The sequence below is a fragment of the Pavona decussata genome, unplaced genomic scaffold, assembly GCF_977016875.1.
Source record: "Pavona decussata unplaced genomic scaffold, jaPavDecu1.1 SCAFFOLD_219, whole genome shotgun sequence".
NCBI lineage: Eukaryota > Metazoa > Cnidaria > Anthozoa > Scleractinia > Agariciidae > Pavona > Pavona decussata.
In genome coordinates this window covers 3,228,344-3,244,894 of record NW_028145624.1, presented here as the reverse complement: position 1 = coordinate 3,244,894, position 16,551 = coordinate 3,228,344, and the positions used below count along the sequence as shown (strand labels likewise).

Here is a 16,551-nt window from a genome sequence, read left to right as displayed (position 1 = left end):
CTATCATCTGAATGGATCAAAGCAGATGGTATAAAAGCTTAGAGGGGCTATCAATTAATCTCAATCAAAGATACCCCTTCACTATTGTCCTCCCCTCACGTGATCAAAAAACTTGGCTAACAAATGCCAGCAAGGAATAGCATAAGATTCTTATTGCGAGGTCAATATATTCTTGATATTGCATCACTATAAGTTCCACTTTATTGGCACAACATTTAGGAGTTCGACTCGTTTATTTAATTTTAAAAACTAACCTGTTCTTAAATCAAACGTGGTGGAAAGAACTTTGACAATGAAACTGTTTAAATCACTAACAGAACGCTAATACAACATAGTCTAAACAACACAGTGCTTATATTCAATGCATTCTTGTTATTAAAATCTCGACGGAAACTTCGAAATGAGAGGTCGCTTTCCTACTGAGATAAATGCCTAAAATTGATAATAATAAACAATGAAAAACTGAACTAAGGAAAGCTTAACCGTGAAATAAACGTGTGTAAATTATAACGCAGTACCCACAAGGTTAATTTTGTGTGAAGCTAAGTTCACTTCATATGCCACATACGACATATTTCAAATAGAAAAGGGCAGCGTGAAGTATTTTCTTCCGGTGTTATGACGCCCGCATTGCAGCTACTTGCGCGAGCCCTGGCTAGTTCCTCGTACATAGCACCATATGCCGTTACTTGGCCCGTGATCCGGTAAGTTTCTGTTTCACTTGTGTTCTCAAGCTGTGGTGAGTCATTTGCTGGTTCCGTGAGCTCTGCAACTGTTTGGTTATGGTCTTTCTCATAGCACTTGGTTCCGATGCTCGTTTCTGCGGATGCGTTCTGCAAGTGATTACTGTAATCCCCTTTATCTAAACAAAACATCAACAGCATTAAAGGAGTAGTTCATCACACAGTTAAAAAACAACAACAACAACAACAACTTGAGATTAGGTTCCGAGTGAGGCACATTAAAAAACAACAACAACAAAAAAAAACAACAACAACAGGCAAAAAGTTCACGGTTACGTTTTCAACATGAATTAATTAGTGGGAGGGACTTACAGGGAACTTAAGCAGCAACGACGCTATGCCAATGAAAACATCACTAGGAAATATAAATTCTTGTTATATACCTAGACTTTTTACTTAACAAAACGAGCACTGTGATTGGTTGATTCTTGGTCACGTGCCCCTGATCAAATACAAATGTACCCCGACCGGGATACAGTTCCTCAGTTGTTGCCCTCTCAGTTGTTTGTTTGTTTGTTTGTTTTGCTGTGATTGTTGAAGGGAAAGTCTAAATATATAACAAAGCACTTAATGTATGGTCCCTCGGGAAACTAGTTAGTTTTGTTTTCCCTCGACTTCGTCTCAGGAATCATCAGGACTCTTGGAAAAACAAAACTAACTGTTTCCCTCGGGACCATACATTAAGTGCATAATGTTCTTTGTGATACTTTGCGATTATTCCCACTCGTTCAACTGGTGCAAACAGGACGAACTATATTGGAACTCGCAGGCGACGTTGGAAGTTAAGAAAGAGAATGAAGTGTACTCACGTTCCCCACAAAACTTTGAATTTGGTCATTTCACACAGAGGACGGCAGAGAAATTTAGGAAGGTATATAACGCACGTGCAGAACGATAATTTTAGTCATTCAACGTATTATTTTGTGGCGTTGTCGTTGCCGTCGCCGTCGCCGTCGCCGTCGCCGTCGTCGTTGCTCTGCCACAAGAACGGCGTGACTTACAAGCCGCACAATGAAGTATTGTTTAAATACATTAAATAGCGCGAGATTCTTTAAACACGATGCCCCAGTAAAGAAAATAAATATACTTGATCAGTATTGTACCATACCTGTTTCGTTCTCGTGGACAAAAGTATCTTGAAAGCCTGCTTTGGTGAAGACTTCAATTACGTCCAGTCTTTCAATATTATGGAGTATTTTCACCAAGTCTCCAACAGTCATTTTTTTGTGCAACATTATGTCCAACACTCCACTCATCATTCCATCAGGGCCGTGATGATCTAAGCTCCGTATATGTGGCACATTCAGCCCCATCTCAGCCGCTATTGCTTTCCAGTTGTTCCCCAGTGGGCTAAGGTTGTTAAGACAAAAGACAACTTCGTCTAACACTGAAGAATGAACGTCTTTCAATCTCATTCCTGTAAAATAAACGTAAAGCCATGAATGTTTGTGTGGTGGTTTATCTCCCCCTTTACAAATGTAAAAGAAAAACAAAAATAATTTTCAATTTTTCCGTTTACTGCAATGAACATCCACTTCGCAAGAGATAATTTATAATCATTGCACGAGCGCACGTTTGATATGAGATGGTAGATAGCCAATGAGGCGCGTAGCGCCGAGTTGGCTATAATCATATCATATCCAATATGCGCAAATGTAATAATCGTTTTACTAAAAACAATAAAAATATTACTAGATCTTGCTGAACAAGACAAGACAATTTCGTGGTCGCTATTTCTCGGGCATAGTTTAATGGTTCATATACCCTGGCCTCCATTAGCCAATCAAATCACTGGAATTGCGTTATATAATGATCCAGTTTTTGATAATTAAAGCTACAGCAATAAAACTTGGAGGGTATTTCTGCAAGTCAGTCCCAACATGTTTTATTTGAGGTCACGACAAGACGTTAATCATGTCACACGACATGAAATTAGGCCATGTTGGTATTCTCAGTATTGAAGTGGATTTAGCATGCTATGGAGTCTCTTGCGGGGGATTTCCCCGCTTAAGCCTCGTTTGCAATCTATTACCAGTCCAAGACGAGGATAGGAAAACGGCCTATTATGAATGTTACACAATGGTTACCTTTGAAGATCAGTGCGTGCAGATTCTACCCCCCCCCCCCCCTCCCCCTCCCAATCCCTTCCTCCATATGGTTTAAAGAATTAAGACTAATACTTTTTAAAACTTCAGTGTGCTACTAAAGACGAATATTTCCTTTTGAAAACTGTCTCTATGCTTACCTGGGCCAGTGATATTCTTTCTTGTTCGTGTATTCGTGCAATACCCTATGACCAGGACATAACAGTAAAACAGATCAGAATGTCTAGAAAAAATATGTATTCCATTTGCAATATGCAGCCATGTTGAGTCTCAGGAAATTTGTTTTTGCACGGTAAGCCTCGCACTGAATTCGCGTCTGGCCGAGCTTGGCCATGCGAAAACAAAGCTTTTTATTCCCCCGAGACTCAACATGGCTGCCGAGTGATAGGGGTCTATTGTATAATAACTGAGGTAAAAGAGATATTAAGAATCACGGCATACGGAAAACGTTACTGAGATTTCGCGTTTATGAGAAGAGTGCAAAATAATTTTGCCTTTTGATGCTTACGAAAAACTACTCAATTATGTTGAGAAACTGCAAACAGTCAGCGGCAAATATAGGGTAAACATGGTCACGTGGTCAATTCTGTCGGTTGTCGTAAATGAGTTCTAAATCTCTCTAAAATTTACAGGGCGACGTCAATTATTTTTAGTATTGATTTAAAAAAGCCAGGATACATAGTGGAATCAAAGTAAACTCAAGACTACCAGTTGATCGTTGTTTAAAACTAGTCTGCTAGTTTCCTGACTGCTGTTAATATGTGACGGATGGCCAGGGAGGAAATGAATTGCAACTTGAAAAAAGCAGGCCAATTGTTTTTTTCAGAATAAAAAGTAGCGACATTAAAACATGACGTTTCGGCGACGACATGTCACCATTACATCAGATGTGGGCCAAACGCCGAAACGTCATGTGTTAATCTCGCTACTTTTTATTCTGAAATGTTTTTCCAAATCCTTCGTTATCAGAAATTGTTTGTTTGTTTGTTTTTTGAGTTCTTCCAATTTGTATTAGAAAAATCGCTAAAAGAAACTGATTATGGCTTGTTCTTTCTTTGTGAAAATTAATTGATATCCTTCCTCACTTTCAAGGGAAAAGGGCAAAGCTCTGGGAACGAGCTTGATCCTCCCGTGGGGACCTGACGAGCTTGATCCATCCCCTTGATGTCCCCATGGGCTGTAGGAAACATGGGTTTCGACTAAATAAAGATTACATTTTATCTCAAATAAAGTTAAATTACTCACAATGAAGTAGTCTTTTGTCTTTTCTGGTCGCTTCTCCTCATTTAACTCTTTTAGAATAGCCCTTACACTTTTTAGGGTTAACGCTCGCGCGCTTAGCGCCCGCCCCTGGAATTGAAATACGACGCGCGGTTACCAAGATTTAACGAACGCTTGCGGTCCTTGGTATAGTTCTTAATCAAACGCAGGGTTGTTTGGGCTATTCTACTTGACATAAATGGGGAGAAACGACCAGAAAAGACAAAAGACTTCTTCACTGTGTGTAATTCAACTTTATTTTAAATAAATGTAATCTTTATTTAGTCGAAATCCATGTTTCCTATAGCCCATGATGTCACGGCTAAAAACACTTAGTGTAAAACAGAGGTACCGGCTTAGGTTAAATTTCAAAAATAGACAGAAATCTTTCCTTATACCTCTCCTCGGCCGGTTGATTGTCATTCTTGCACGATGGCCGACGTTGGCGTGTCCTCCATTAACAAAGATTGAGTACTTGCCTGAAGCTTTAGATTGGGGACAAAAAAATTGCATATTTAACACATACAATCTAATAATACTTGCAATACTTGGAAAAAACAAAAGACATAAAACGGTGTATGTTTTTCTTTTTTTTTTTTTTTTCTCCCCCCTTTGTGTGCTATGGTCACGGTATAAAACTTCTGCCCAAATGGCTTCAATTGTAATATTCTTGTGTTTGCATTCAAATTAGCCCTTCTTGCCTCATTTAAAGGTAAAACATTCTTTTGATTTTTGAACTTAAGAACGAGACAAGAAGGGATAATTAAAATGGTTGCCATTTTGGAATAAGCTCTATGGAGTAATATTAAAGAGGCTGGCAAATGTTCAGCACAACTGAAGGAGCCATTTTATTGAAGGGTTACTCTCCTGGCTCAACATGAAAAATACTGAATGTGAGTGTAGTTACAAGGGTTGATAATAAAAACACCTTCTTCGAACAATTCTCGACAGTACAGCCTTTCTGTGGAAGAGATGGCTACCAGCTCTCCGTAATCAGTATAAACTTTCGGTTGCAGATTGTTCCAGTCGCAGCTGCTACAAATGATTGAATTAATACAGCATGCAGTAGGGTACTAATTAATGACTTACATTGCTTGACGACGTCCATGTGGAGTCTTGGTAGAACTATTTAGAGTGTAAATCTGAAAGTAAACATAAGGCAACATTCAACAGCTTATAATTCTAATTTGCCTCTACCCAAGAGTAAATCAACCTCCGTGCTGACCCTGCCAGGGAGCTTAAGCAACGACGACGGCAACGAAAACGTCACCTGAAAAAGTAACTCAATTTCATTTGTGCTACTTCGCGATTATTTCAACTCGCTCAACTTTTACAAAAATGGCGAACTATTCAGGAACCAAATTGGTAGGAGTGGCGTACAAGTTAAGAAAGAAAATGAAAAATTCACCGTCGTGCGTTCACGTTCTCCACAAATTAACCTTAAATGTGGTCATTTCATGTTGTTGTTTTGCAGAGGACGGCAAAGAAATGTACCAAAATGTAAAACGCACGTGCAGAGCGATCGTTTTTGCTCATTAAACCTATTGTTTTGCCCCGTTGTCGTTGCCGTTGCCGTCGTCGTGGCTTAAGCTCCCTAATTACTTCTCTGAGCCGTCGTTTTGCTTGATAAGGGCGAGAAAGGAGGGCCAGAGTGTTGTTACTATTGACAAATCTCACGCCAACCTTCCGCAGAATCATTTTAGTTATTGTTCTGATGCAATTAAGGTTCCACCTTCTGGTTGTGGAAGTGAAACGCCTTTCATCTTTTCACAAATAGTTCATGAACATGTTGTGGGCATAGAGGCGTGGTCTGTTGTTTCACAAAGTTGTTGGCTTCACACTACAAGCTAAGTTAGTTTCAAGTAAGCACTTGATTCAAGTGTACTTGAAAATCTCAAGTCGCACTTTAGAAAACTTGGCTTCACACGTGACAAAGTATACACTTGAAGCACAAGCTGTCAATCATCGTTCGCGGTATAATCAGAAATGCGACTGCTCGCCGGAAAATCATGAAGCCTTTACAACGGAAAAACGTTTTGTGTTGTTTACTCTTTATTTTGTCTTTAATTTTAACTCAGAGAGTTTTAACATTACAGGAAATGCATAGGTACTTCATTGTTTACGCGTACTTGGCGACAAAACAAAAGAACAGGCGACATCTTCTGAACTGAAAATCGATGGTTCAGGCTGTCCGTAAATTAAGCCGCCGTTACACGTTGAAACTTTTAGCTGAAACTTGTGTGCAACGGCAAACGAGACAAGTTTCACGAAGTGGTGTTACACGGTGAAACTGTTGTTTTTTCACCACTGCGACCGTTGCGAGCCGTTGCAGAAGTAGAAAGCGGTTCTACTTTTCGTGAAACTAGTCTCGCAACGGAAGTTCGAAAAAGTTTCACGAAACCGACCATGTTACACGGCACAACGCCTGCTGAAACTTGTTTCGCAGCGCCGTTGCACCCAAGTTTCAGCTAAAAGTTTCAACGTGTAACGGCGGCTTTTTGAAATTCAAATAAGATCGTAAGTTTAAATCGGCTTTCCTTCTTTTTTATGTTAACTTACAAAAAAGACTGTTCCATGGAGTCCTCAAACTGCGAGGCATATCTCCAACCATCCATTTTGATTTTTTTTTAATTAATTTTAGTTCACGGCAAAATGTTTATCTGTCCTGGCACCGCAGCACGTGGCTTTCAATTGGTTTCCCTTTCCCTATTGGTCAAGTACGTTCTCAAGTGTGGTGTTGGCCATACTTGGCGGCGTACTTCGGCTTCTTTGAACTGCGAAAGTTTCCATGGTCACTAAGTAAAGTTCAAGTTGGTAGGTTTTACCCCTTCACACTCAAAGTAGGTTTCAAGTGCACTTAGATTATACTTACAAGCTCTAGTGTGAAGCCCCCTAGTGTTACTAATAAGCCATAAAAATAAAAAGGTTTCATTTCCACGCGGACAATTAATGCCACGTTCTATTGCCTCCTTATTCACAATTTGTTTACGGGAATTTTTCTGCATGTTATAGTCAATACTGCTTCTATAACCAAGCAAATGGACTCATACAGTCGACTGATACCATAAATTAGGAACGATTTTTGTCCTCTGCAATGCAAGATATTGACCAATCGAATTACTGTGAACTTTTGTCGGCTAACCACTTCAAAACAGTTTAGATAAAAAAGGTTGGTGCATCAGCTTTTGATCGCGTTCCGTTAAAAACTTAGAAATTGCCTTAAATAAAACCAATCGCAAGTGTATAGCTAGCAAACAACCTGCTAACTCAATTTGTACATGTTGTATACAGTCAAGTGAGCATGAAGGACCTCTCTTGATACAGCATTGTAAAACATTTTGTTTTACCGTGGCAGGGATGATTAAACTGCATCAGGAATCTGTTTGACTCCGAAGCCGAAGAATTTATTTAAGCTAAGAGCTTGTACAGCGTACTGCAGTAAATCGTGTTTTCTGTTTTGTTAGATCTTTGCCGTGCAAAACTGACACAATTCCACTTCCGGTTGTATCGGTCAGGATTCATGAATGAGCGGTAACGCAGGAATTTTCAACTTCATAATCTCATTTTAAGCTCCCTGCCTTTTTTCAAACTTCCTTCCAGATTTTTGCTCTAAAATTTTTAGCAGTTTATATTTCTAGAAACAATTGAGTGAGTTAAAAATGACAGTTCGAGCTGGAAGTGAAAACACGTCGATTTTGTCAGTCATAGTCGAACAACTCGCGTATTAAAAGCGAAACTGAAATACCTTCCTAATGAATGCCTCAATGCCCTTAACACTGAGGGACTTACGAAACCACGACAGCAACGAAAACGTCGCTTGAAACTACAAGTTCGCTTTATTTGCACTCCTTCGCGATTATTCCAATTCGTTTAACTTGCACAAAATGGCCGAACTATCCCGTCACAGAACAGATTGGAACAGCGTTTAAGTTGAGACAAAGAATGACAAATTTACCGTCATGTGCTCATGTTCTCCACAAAACCTTCAATTTGGTCATTTCACGCTGTTGCTTTGCAGAAGGCGGCGAAGAAACGTACCAAAATTTAAAACGCACTTGCAGGGCTTTGTTTTTCTCATTATTAAAAGCCTTTGTTTTGCGATGTTCTCGTTGCCGTCGTCGTTGTGGCTTCTTTTAAATTAAAAACTCCCTTACAGTCAGAACTGTATGTGATCTATTCATCCGAATGAGCTGCTGCATTAGTAAAACACTGTATAAATACGGCGCAAAACCAGATCACTAAAATTTATATTACATGGACAGAAGGATACTTACTTGATGTTCGTTGTAGTTGAATCCTGCAAATGAGCGCAATTCTCGCTTGACAAGATGTCCTTTGCTCTTGAGTAAGGCGGCAAGACGCTTTAAATGTCAGTTTTCTCGCCTTTATGAAGCTTAAATATACCCGCAGCTCTTGATATTACCCACGTACTTAAAAACCGCCAAACATAAAGGGAAAATCCCCACCAAGGGAATTATATCACCCGAATTAGTCTCTACTTTCGCTTTCGACAATATGAATATATTTACTCCAACGGAATCATGTCCGCCTCTAGGCTTTTGGACATAATAGAATATGTTGAACTTCGTTTACTGGCGTTACTACAGTTGCTTTTTTCCAAAATTGGTAATTTAAATAGGCCAAACTTGAGAGATAGCAGGCCGCTTTCGAATGTTATGATAAAAATAGATTTAGCTCGCAAAAATCGCCTTTATTCGGCCAGTCATAGTTATTTTGGGATACTCGGACTTTCATCAATTTTGCCTATTAATAAGTAATAACAATAACACCACGAAAACGGATTAAAAATTCCCGGAATTTGGAATTACTTGGCGGGGGTGGGGGTGCAGCTAATACTGGTTTAAAATAGATTTTTTTTTCTAAGAGAAGCCCTAAGGCTTCCTTCCGGTATTCGAATTTAAAGTACATCACAAATGCAGAAAATTTTAAAGGGTTTTTTGTACTTGTTCTCAAAACAAGAAAATATAAGAAAAACTCGCCCATTTAAACCCTTAGCTTATCTATTTAATTGTAATTTAAAACCTTGTTTGGTTGATGTCTCTTAACTGAGGTACCGCGAAAAAACGAAACTCCCCCCAGACCTCCATCGCTTGGCCGGAAACGCCGCTATCTTCCAGTTTTGGTCACAAACCGTCAAGATTCCCGGAAGTGTCACGACATCATTTCCTATCCGTGACACTTTTAATTATAACTCACGTTGTGTATTCGTAAATCACTAGCTATCCTATTCTTTTACTCTAAAGGTGAATGTTGTCTTTATTTCTGGTTTATAACTTGAGGGCGCGTATTTTATGGGTTCTGCCGTTGGATATTGGCTGCATTCCGCGCAACTACAGTTTCAGCGGGTTTGTGTTTTTTTAAAAGACTCCCCAGTTGAACTTATTCAGTTTTTAATCGGGAGAAACTTTCAAAACCGACAAAGCGGCCCTCGCGGCCACTGAAGTCAAGTAGAAGCTATTCTGAGGAAACAAAACCAACGACCAACGATCAAAATCGCTGTATTTGCTGTTTTTTTTTCTCTGTTAAGACTTTTTACAACGTTTGCAGCGCATCAGGTTCGGAAAAAAAAATTAAAAGAAAAAAAAGTTTGGTTCACTCTTCTTCGCTTCCCGCCACTTCCTGATCACTGTTTTCATCTGAAATGCAAAGTAACAAGAAAAACTCATCAAACTGTGTTTGTACTCCTATAATGATATTCGCAAAATCGCTATTATTCTCGCATCATAGATCATAGAGTTTCCAAAACTGTGTGCCTGCTCTACACTTTACTTAGAGGGGGAAGGGGGGGGGGGGGGGGGTCTTATCTTCTTGCTTACGGTAACTTTCCTTCCGGTTTCCCTCCTTATGTCGGCGGATTTACGACAGTCGTTATAACACTGAGCTTTTGCAAATATTTTCCAAAGAGATAACTATGCATCACTTTACAACATGCAATCGTACATCCGTCTGTAACCTGAAGTCGATCCCCGTAGACTGCAGGCAAAAGTTTACAAAATTAAAATGCGATTACATTCTTCGAAGCCCGGTCCAGCTATATCCATTGACTTTAAAATTTAGAAAGAAAAACAAAAACTCCTCGTCGTGTCTTTACGTTCTAAATAAAATGTCCCATCAGGAAATTTCACGTCCTAGTCGTGCAGTGACGGCAAAGAAATGTACCAAAAAAGTGTAATGCACATGCAGAGTTGTTGTTTTGGTCATTAAACCTATTGCTTTTTTGACATTCTCGTTGTCGTCGCCGTCGTCGTTGCTAAAGCTCACTAATAATTCAACCAAAGGACAAATAGCAACTCAGTCAGTTGTAGCTCTGTTCCATTACCTAACATGCGATCAGGATACCCAGCTTCAACGAGCACGCTGATGGCATCATATCTGTGAATCTCCCTGAGCACCTCAACAAGTTGGCCCAGCGTCACGTGACGTTCACTCATCAATTCAAACACCATATCCACACTAAGTCGGAGGTTACGCGTGTGGTCTGTAATGTCCCTCAAGGCCATGGTTTCCTCGAGCGTTAGATCAAACAGCCTGCTTGCAATGTTTATCCTGTCCCTTGCTAACAATAGGGCCAATTGTGAATACACTCTGAAGGGTATTGTTGAGATTAACTGATCTGGTAAAAAAATCCAAGTAAATAATCAAAATAATTTCATAAATGATAGTTAATTATAATCGTGAATTTTAGTCACTCACAATTAGGCAAAAGAAGTCTGACAAAAACGAAAAATAAAAATAACTTTTCAACAACTCAAGACATACAGTGGTTTGCGATACGCACCATCACGTCTTAGAAGCGAGTTTGCATAAATTCAATCAATAAATTTATTACAGTGTAGGAGGAACACATAGGCGAGGGTACCATGTAACCTCTACTAATTGAGGAGGACTAGCGTAAAATGCAACTTAGAGTGCTGCATATCCAATTATAATTTCTAAGAGAATGCCATCGAGACATGTCGAATTCACCCGCCGGTTCCCTGTTGTCGAAGTGAATACTCATAGTGATGTCGATGTGCTGAGGGCAGTGATGAAATTCTCGCAGTCACTGTTTGCTAAATACAGAAAGAGGGCTCTGGTACTAACCTGGGCCGGTAATCCCTGTTCTACTTGATGGCAGTGGTGATAAAGCGCCACTCCTCTCACGTCTGCCTCCTACAAATAAAGAAAATTTGACATCCAATGATAGGATGAATTAGGCCAAATACTTGGCTATTATGAATAATTAAAACTCTTCTATTCCACCCTCCACAGAACACTTGAGCACCCTTCTGTGGCAGATGTAAAAATCTCCACTATAAAATGTGCCTTTCTACCCTAAACCCACCCCTTACACAAAATTCTTCTAATGTCATTTTTGGTTTAATCAGTCATTTCAAAATAATTGTTGTAACATTTAATGCTGACCCTTGTATCATGCAAAATAATAAGCTGGGGGCGTGCTATCAGCAATTGTCCTTTTAACATGATTTCACGGTCAGGGAAGTATATTTTCCAATATTTCGAAAGGCACGTCCTTTATTTCTTCACAGTATGTTTGAGATTGACACTGTGGCAAGAGACGTGACAATTTAACAGTTATAATGGAAATCTGAAAAACATAGGCTAAAGTTACATAAACAAAAACGTTACGATTAGAAATGATGTGTTTTATATTTATTTTTATTTTTTATATACTGGATTACCTCTCCTGTATCCAATGACATCCATTGTGAAATTTCCGCCACAGAACTCTTGCCTTTCATCGACTTTTGAGCTGGCCTCTGCACTTCCTGTTATAAAACCCGCCGGACGAAAAAATAGATAATTATAAAATAAACAATGAAAACCGAAAGTAAGGGATGAACATGGCGGAAATGAAAGGAATGGACGCCAATTTTCAGGGGTGCAATTAAATTGATGATTTCAACCATCCCACGCATTCTGTCTTCAGTATAGAAGTTCTCACCTTCATTAAATTTCCTCTATTTTTGTTCATCGGCCGGCACGTGATTTAAATGATACTACAATTCGCTTCCGTTGACAAGTTGAGATCCCAACTTAACTGAAGAGCGTATTGGAATACACTAAAATAATAGGATGCTCTCTGTGTTATTTTGTGACCTATTCTAGTTTCGGAATGAATATAAAAGTACTTCTTTCGTTCTTATCCTGATAGCAAAATAAGCAGAATGCAGTTTGCTTAGCGTGAGAGGAACTGCTTCCTTTTGGGAAAGTTTACAGTTTGATGAGAAGTAGACTCCCACGCAGTCGTTTTTTTGGGGATTCGTATTATCTCCTCCCCACAAAAAAATTGCGTTATTTTGAGGAATGATATTATAGCCAGAATTATCCCAAACGAATGCGCTCAAACGTAAATCTACAGTAAATTCGTTCTGGTATCTGTAGTACAGTTACAGTTTCTGAACCTAGTTGACTACAAATGAAACTCACCGAGACATTTTCCTACCGGTGTTTTGGTCTTCCTGAGGGACATATTTGCAAGATGTCTGGCAAACCTTGCTTGGTGTAACACATCATTTAATAGCATCTATCTTAGCTGATAGTCTACCAAGCTCTCAGTTTATTATCAAGTAGTTGAGCAGTCGGTTTCCAATTAGTAGTGGCTGCTTTTTTTATTGACTTCTGTTTATTCAATGCGAGACTTTGTTTTTATTTATTTAATAACGCAGTACAGTCGCTTGTAACAAACTGCCTACCTTCAGAAGTATACGTGCAGTAAGGATCCAACATTAAGGCTACGTGCTGGCCTCCACACTGAATTAGGGCTTGAACAAACTGCTGAAAACCGTCCTGTCTTCTTTTAAGCCGATCAATTAGAACCATGGATGCCCTCACCGGACCGTGGTTCATGTGTGTTGCTTGTATTTCTTCTTTGTCAAACATCGTCAGGCACGGCAGATGAGGCAGTAATTCCACGGGTATAATCTCAGTCATGAAATCTTTTAACCGTTTATCAAGAAGCTCTTTTTCGTAAGGTTTCATAACGTTCTGCTTCTGAGTAAACGATTTGACTTAAGTTTACAACGAATCCTTTCAAGGTTGTGTCGAATGCTATGCTAATGCAGTTACAGGAAATAACTATTTCAACTCTAGCAAACGGGGAATCCCCGTTAAAAAAAAATACCCGCGGAAAACGAAACGTCAGTTTTAATTTCACTTTCATTGCAGGTTGCAGTAGAAGGTGAAACATTCGAGAACATACACTGAGTGAAGTCATTTGCAAATTTTCTACATTTAATTGAAAGAAATTCGATGAAGGGAAAATATAGCGTTACCGTCAAACTGTATTGTTATTGTATTTCAGCCTCAGTGACGAATTCATTAAATAAAATTAAATAAAATTAAATTAAATTAAACAACAAACACATTAGTTCTTGTTCTTGACAAGAATTTTGAATTTTTCAAATACAAGGCCACATATAGCAACTTTTCAAAAGTAAGCTTTTTAGCAGCAGTGTAATATCTTAGGCCTAGGGCAAACGTCGAATCTAAGTCGAACTTAATTCGTCGAACCTATTAATTTTGAAATAGGCGCATGAATGGTGCGACGTTTGCCGCAATTAAGTTCGACTCAAATTAATTGGTTCGACTCCAGCATAGGTTCGACTTGCCAAGTCGGATAATGCGACAGTGGTTCGGCGTTACAGCAAACGCCGTTCTAAACACGCGCTGAACTCAATTCATAAATCATGCAAATTACAAAATAATTGATTCAAATGTGATGGACTGCGCAAAAGTCACAAAAATACCGACTCCCCCATCTGCCAAACGCTATTTCCCCCCCTGACGAGCATGCGCTGTACAAAGACAATTTCGCGACCAGAAATGGCGAGCTATCGAAAGTCATTGCTGACATCGCACAGCGTGATGGAAATGTGTTTTTCGTGTTTCATGAACACTAAATATAAATGATTGAAATGTGAATTGCCTATTTGCAATAAATGCTCAGTGTTTGAGTGTTTTTTTTTCTATTTTTCGCAATTAATTGCCAAAGAAAAGCCCGATGAGCACTGTATTTCGGCATTTCGCTAGCAAGTCCTAGCAATAACTAGCCGCACATCGAGTGAATAGGGACCTTACGAATGCAAGACGGTGACGCCAACACAAACGTCATTTGAAAGTATAACTTTATTTCATTTGTGCTACTTCGCGATTATTTTAACTCATTCAACTTGTATACACAAACGACAAACTAGCCAGGAACCAAATTGGTAGGAGTACCGTTCAAGTAAAGGAAGAGAATGAAAAACTCACTCCCGTGGGTTCACGTTCTCAACAAAACCTTGAATTTGGTTTGCAGAGGACGACAAAGAAATGTACCAAAATTTAAAACGCACGTGCAGAGCGATTGTTTTTGCTCATTAACCCTTTTGTGTTGTGGCGTTGTCGTCGCTGTCGCCGTGGTGTTTTCGTAAGGTCCCTAATAGCACGGGAACACGTGCTTATTCCTGTGTTTCACGAAGTGCAACTTGAGAATTAGGGTCTACGCAGGTTCGACGTTTGCTACCACACTGGAATTAAGTCGACTCTTTGTCGAACCTATTTTTAATAAATTCGACGCGACTTAGATTCGACGTTTGCCCTAGGCCTTAGATTTTAAGTACATGTAAAATGATTCTCTCATTTTGTTTTCATTTCGTATAAAAATGTGCCCGCAGGTAGTCCGCGGATATATCGCCAGCGGTTCATTTCGGTGGATCCTTGTTCGGAATTATCGCCTTAATCGCCTCAGAATTTTCGTAACACTGGAAAACTGATCCGTTTTGTTTTCGGAGGGGCAAATATGTCATTAAAAATGCGAAAAAAGGTCAAATGGCAATTCGCAAAACCAACAACAGTTCGTAAATTTGGGTAACAATATTTCCTTTAATAAAACTTTCTGCGACCTAAATTTTCACTTAAACCATCCGAACAGATTAAACTGTTGGCTTACAAAGATGTGTCTTTAAAGGCCACAAGACCATATGAGAACACGAGGCAATATTTTAGGCATTTTGCTTAAATATTCTCATTTGGTGCCCCCGCTTCCCCGGTCTAGTCAGCGGATCATCACCGTTCATTGGATTTAGACTCATTAGTGAATTATCTCGCCACCTTGTCGCTTGAGTAACGTAATTTCTAATACATCGCATTCTTGGAAAGTGAAGGGAAAATTCCCAGAAACAAAGCGGTAGTTTTCACTTTCCAATTCTCTGAGAAGAAGTCTACCCTCCCACGCACATGCGCAGTGGTTTTTAGGGGAGCTTCTAAAGAAACTGTGAGGCTGCGTAGGAGGGAAGTCGAAACGAACATTTAATTTTATAAACTGAGGCGACAAGGCAATTTGGGAGCCGTAAAGAGAGTCAAGAACTGACTTTTCGAGCGTTAGCCTACACCGACGAGGGGCTAGCGCTGGGCAGTAGAAAGTGTCCTCAATAGACCTTTATCACTCGGAGATCATGTTGAGTCTCAGGGGAATAAAAAGCTTTGTTTTCGCACAGCAAGCCTCGGCCAGACGCGAATTCAGTGCGAGGCTTGCCGTGCAAAAACAAAGCTTTTTATTGTCCTGGCCGCCGTGTCATAAAGGTCTACTAGAACCAATTAGCATTTGGAAACCTTAGCTACAATGTTAGCCTTAAAATCTGCAAGAGTTAATACTCGACATCAATAACTAACTTTTGGCAGATTATCTAGGAGCTGGAAGATGAACATCTAGTTGTCCTGACGAAGCAACTAGGTATTTTGTTTTTAGTATTTTCTCTCACAGTAAAGGCAGAACAAACTCAAGACTTAGTACTTTTGTATTCATTAAAAACAAAACAGAAGACCTCAATTCCAGCTTCGCCAAAGGAACAAAATTCTGAAATCACGGATAGTGTAGGCCCTACCCTACCACCCTAAAATGTGCTTGAGTACTATTTGCATAACAGGGGTGAGTTGAGAAACTGAAACGATGGTATTCATTTTTGTCGATTAACTGAAACGAATAAAAGATAAATAACACATCACAAATAACACATCTTTTCTTTGTATTTTAACAGGTATCTCAAAGGTATAATGGTAACAATTAAAAACTGCTTGTCCGTATTCTTACAAATCGATTGCACATTCAAATCCATGCATTGCATGGCGTCAACTGAAAACAGCACTACTCCCTCCGGGCCGTGCACGAAAGTATCGCTACGGTAAATAAAATTACCAACTAAAGTCTTGGACAGGACTTGTTGAGGAGCTAATTGCTGGGGAGCTCTTATTTTCAGGTGAACGGGAAGGGGGGGAGGGGTGCTTATCACTGGAAGGAAGTTTGCGTTACAGAATGAGTTGAGCTTATAATTGGAAGACATTTAGAATCAGAAAATTTTCAAACTGCAAATGAGAATACTACGCATTTATCACTGGGAAAATTTGATTTCAAAATTTGATGTTTGCCTACTCGACAAATG

General features: G+C 39.5%; 2 protein-coding genes across 3 annotated transcripts; both read right to left on the bottom strand.

Moving 5' to 3' along the window:
• Positions 1–214: 214 nt before the first annotated feature.
• LOC146459551 (uncharacterized) lies at positions 215–8,542 on the bottom strand. Of its 2 annotated transcripts, XM_085089464.1 has the most exons (6): positions 8,383–8,542; positions 5,198–5,250; positions 4,507–4,593; positions 2,989–3,033; positions 1,852–2,160; positions 215–862 (listed from the first exon to the last, which is right to left on the bottom strand). In XM_085089464.1, exons 2-6 carry the CDS (start codon positions 5,214–5,216, stop codon positions 549–551), a joined length of 774 nt encoding a protein of 257 aa, XP_084945590.1. In that variant the 5' UTR covers positions 5,217–5,250; positions 8,383–8,542; the 3' UTR covers positions 215–548. The 2 variants fall into 2 exon arrangements, with proteins under 2 accessions (XP_084945590.1, XP_084945587.1); XM_085089461.1 differs by lacking the exons at positions 5,198–5,250; positions 8,383–8,542 and having other exon boundaries at positions 4,507–4,720.
• Positions 8,543–8,927: 385 nt separating this feature from the next.
• Positions 8,928–13,199, bottom strand: LOC146459550 (uncharacterized). Its single transcript, XM_085089465.1, has 5 exons — positions 12,826–13,199; positions 11,812–11,898; positions 11,213–11,281; positions 10,449–10,742; positions 8,928–9,765 (listed from the first exon to the last, which is right to left on the bottom strand). The coding sequence occupies exons 1-5, from the start codon at positions 13,109–13,111 to the stop codon at positions 9,722–9,724; spliced, it is 780 nt and encodes a 259-aa protein (XP_084945591.1). The 5' UTR covers positions 13,112–13,199; the 3' UTR covers positions 8,928–9,721.
• Between the last annotated feature and the right edge of the window lie 3,352 nt (positions 13,200–16,551).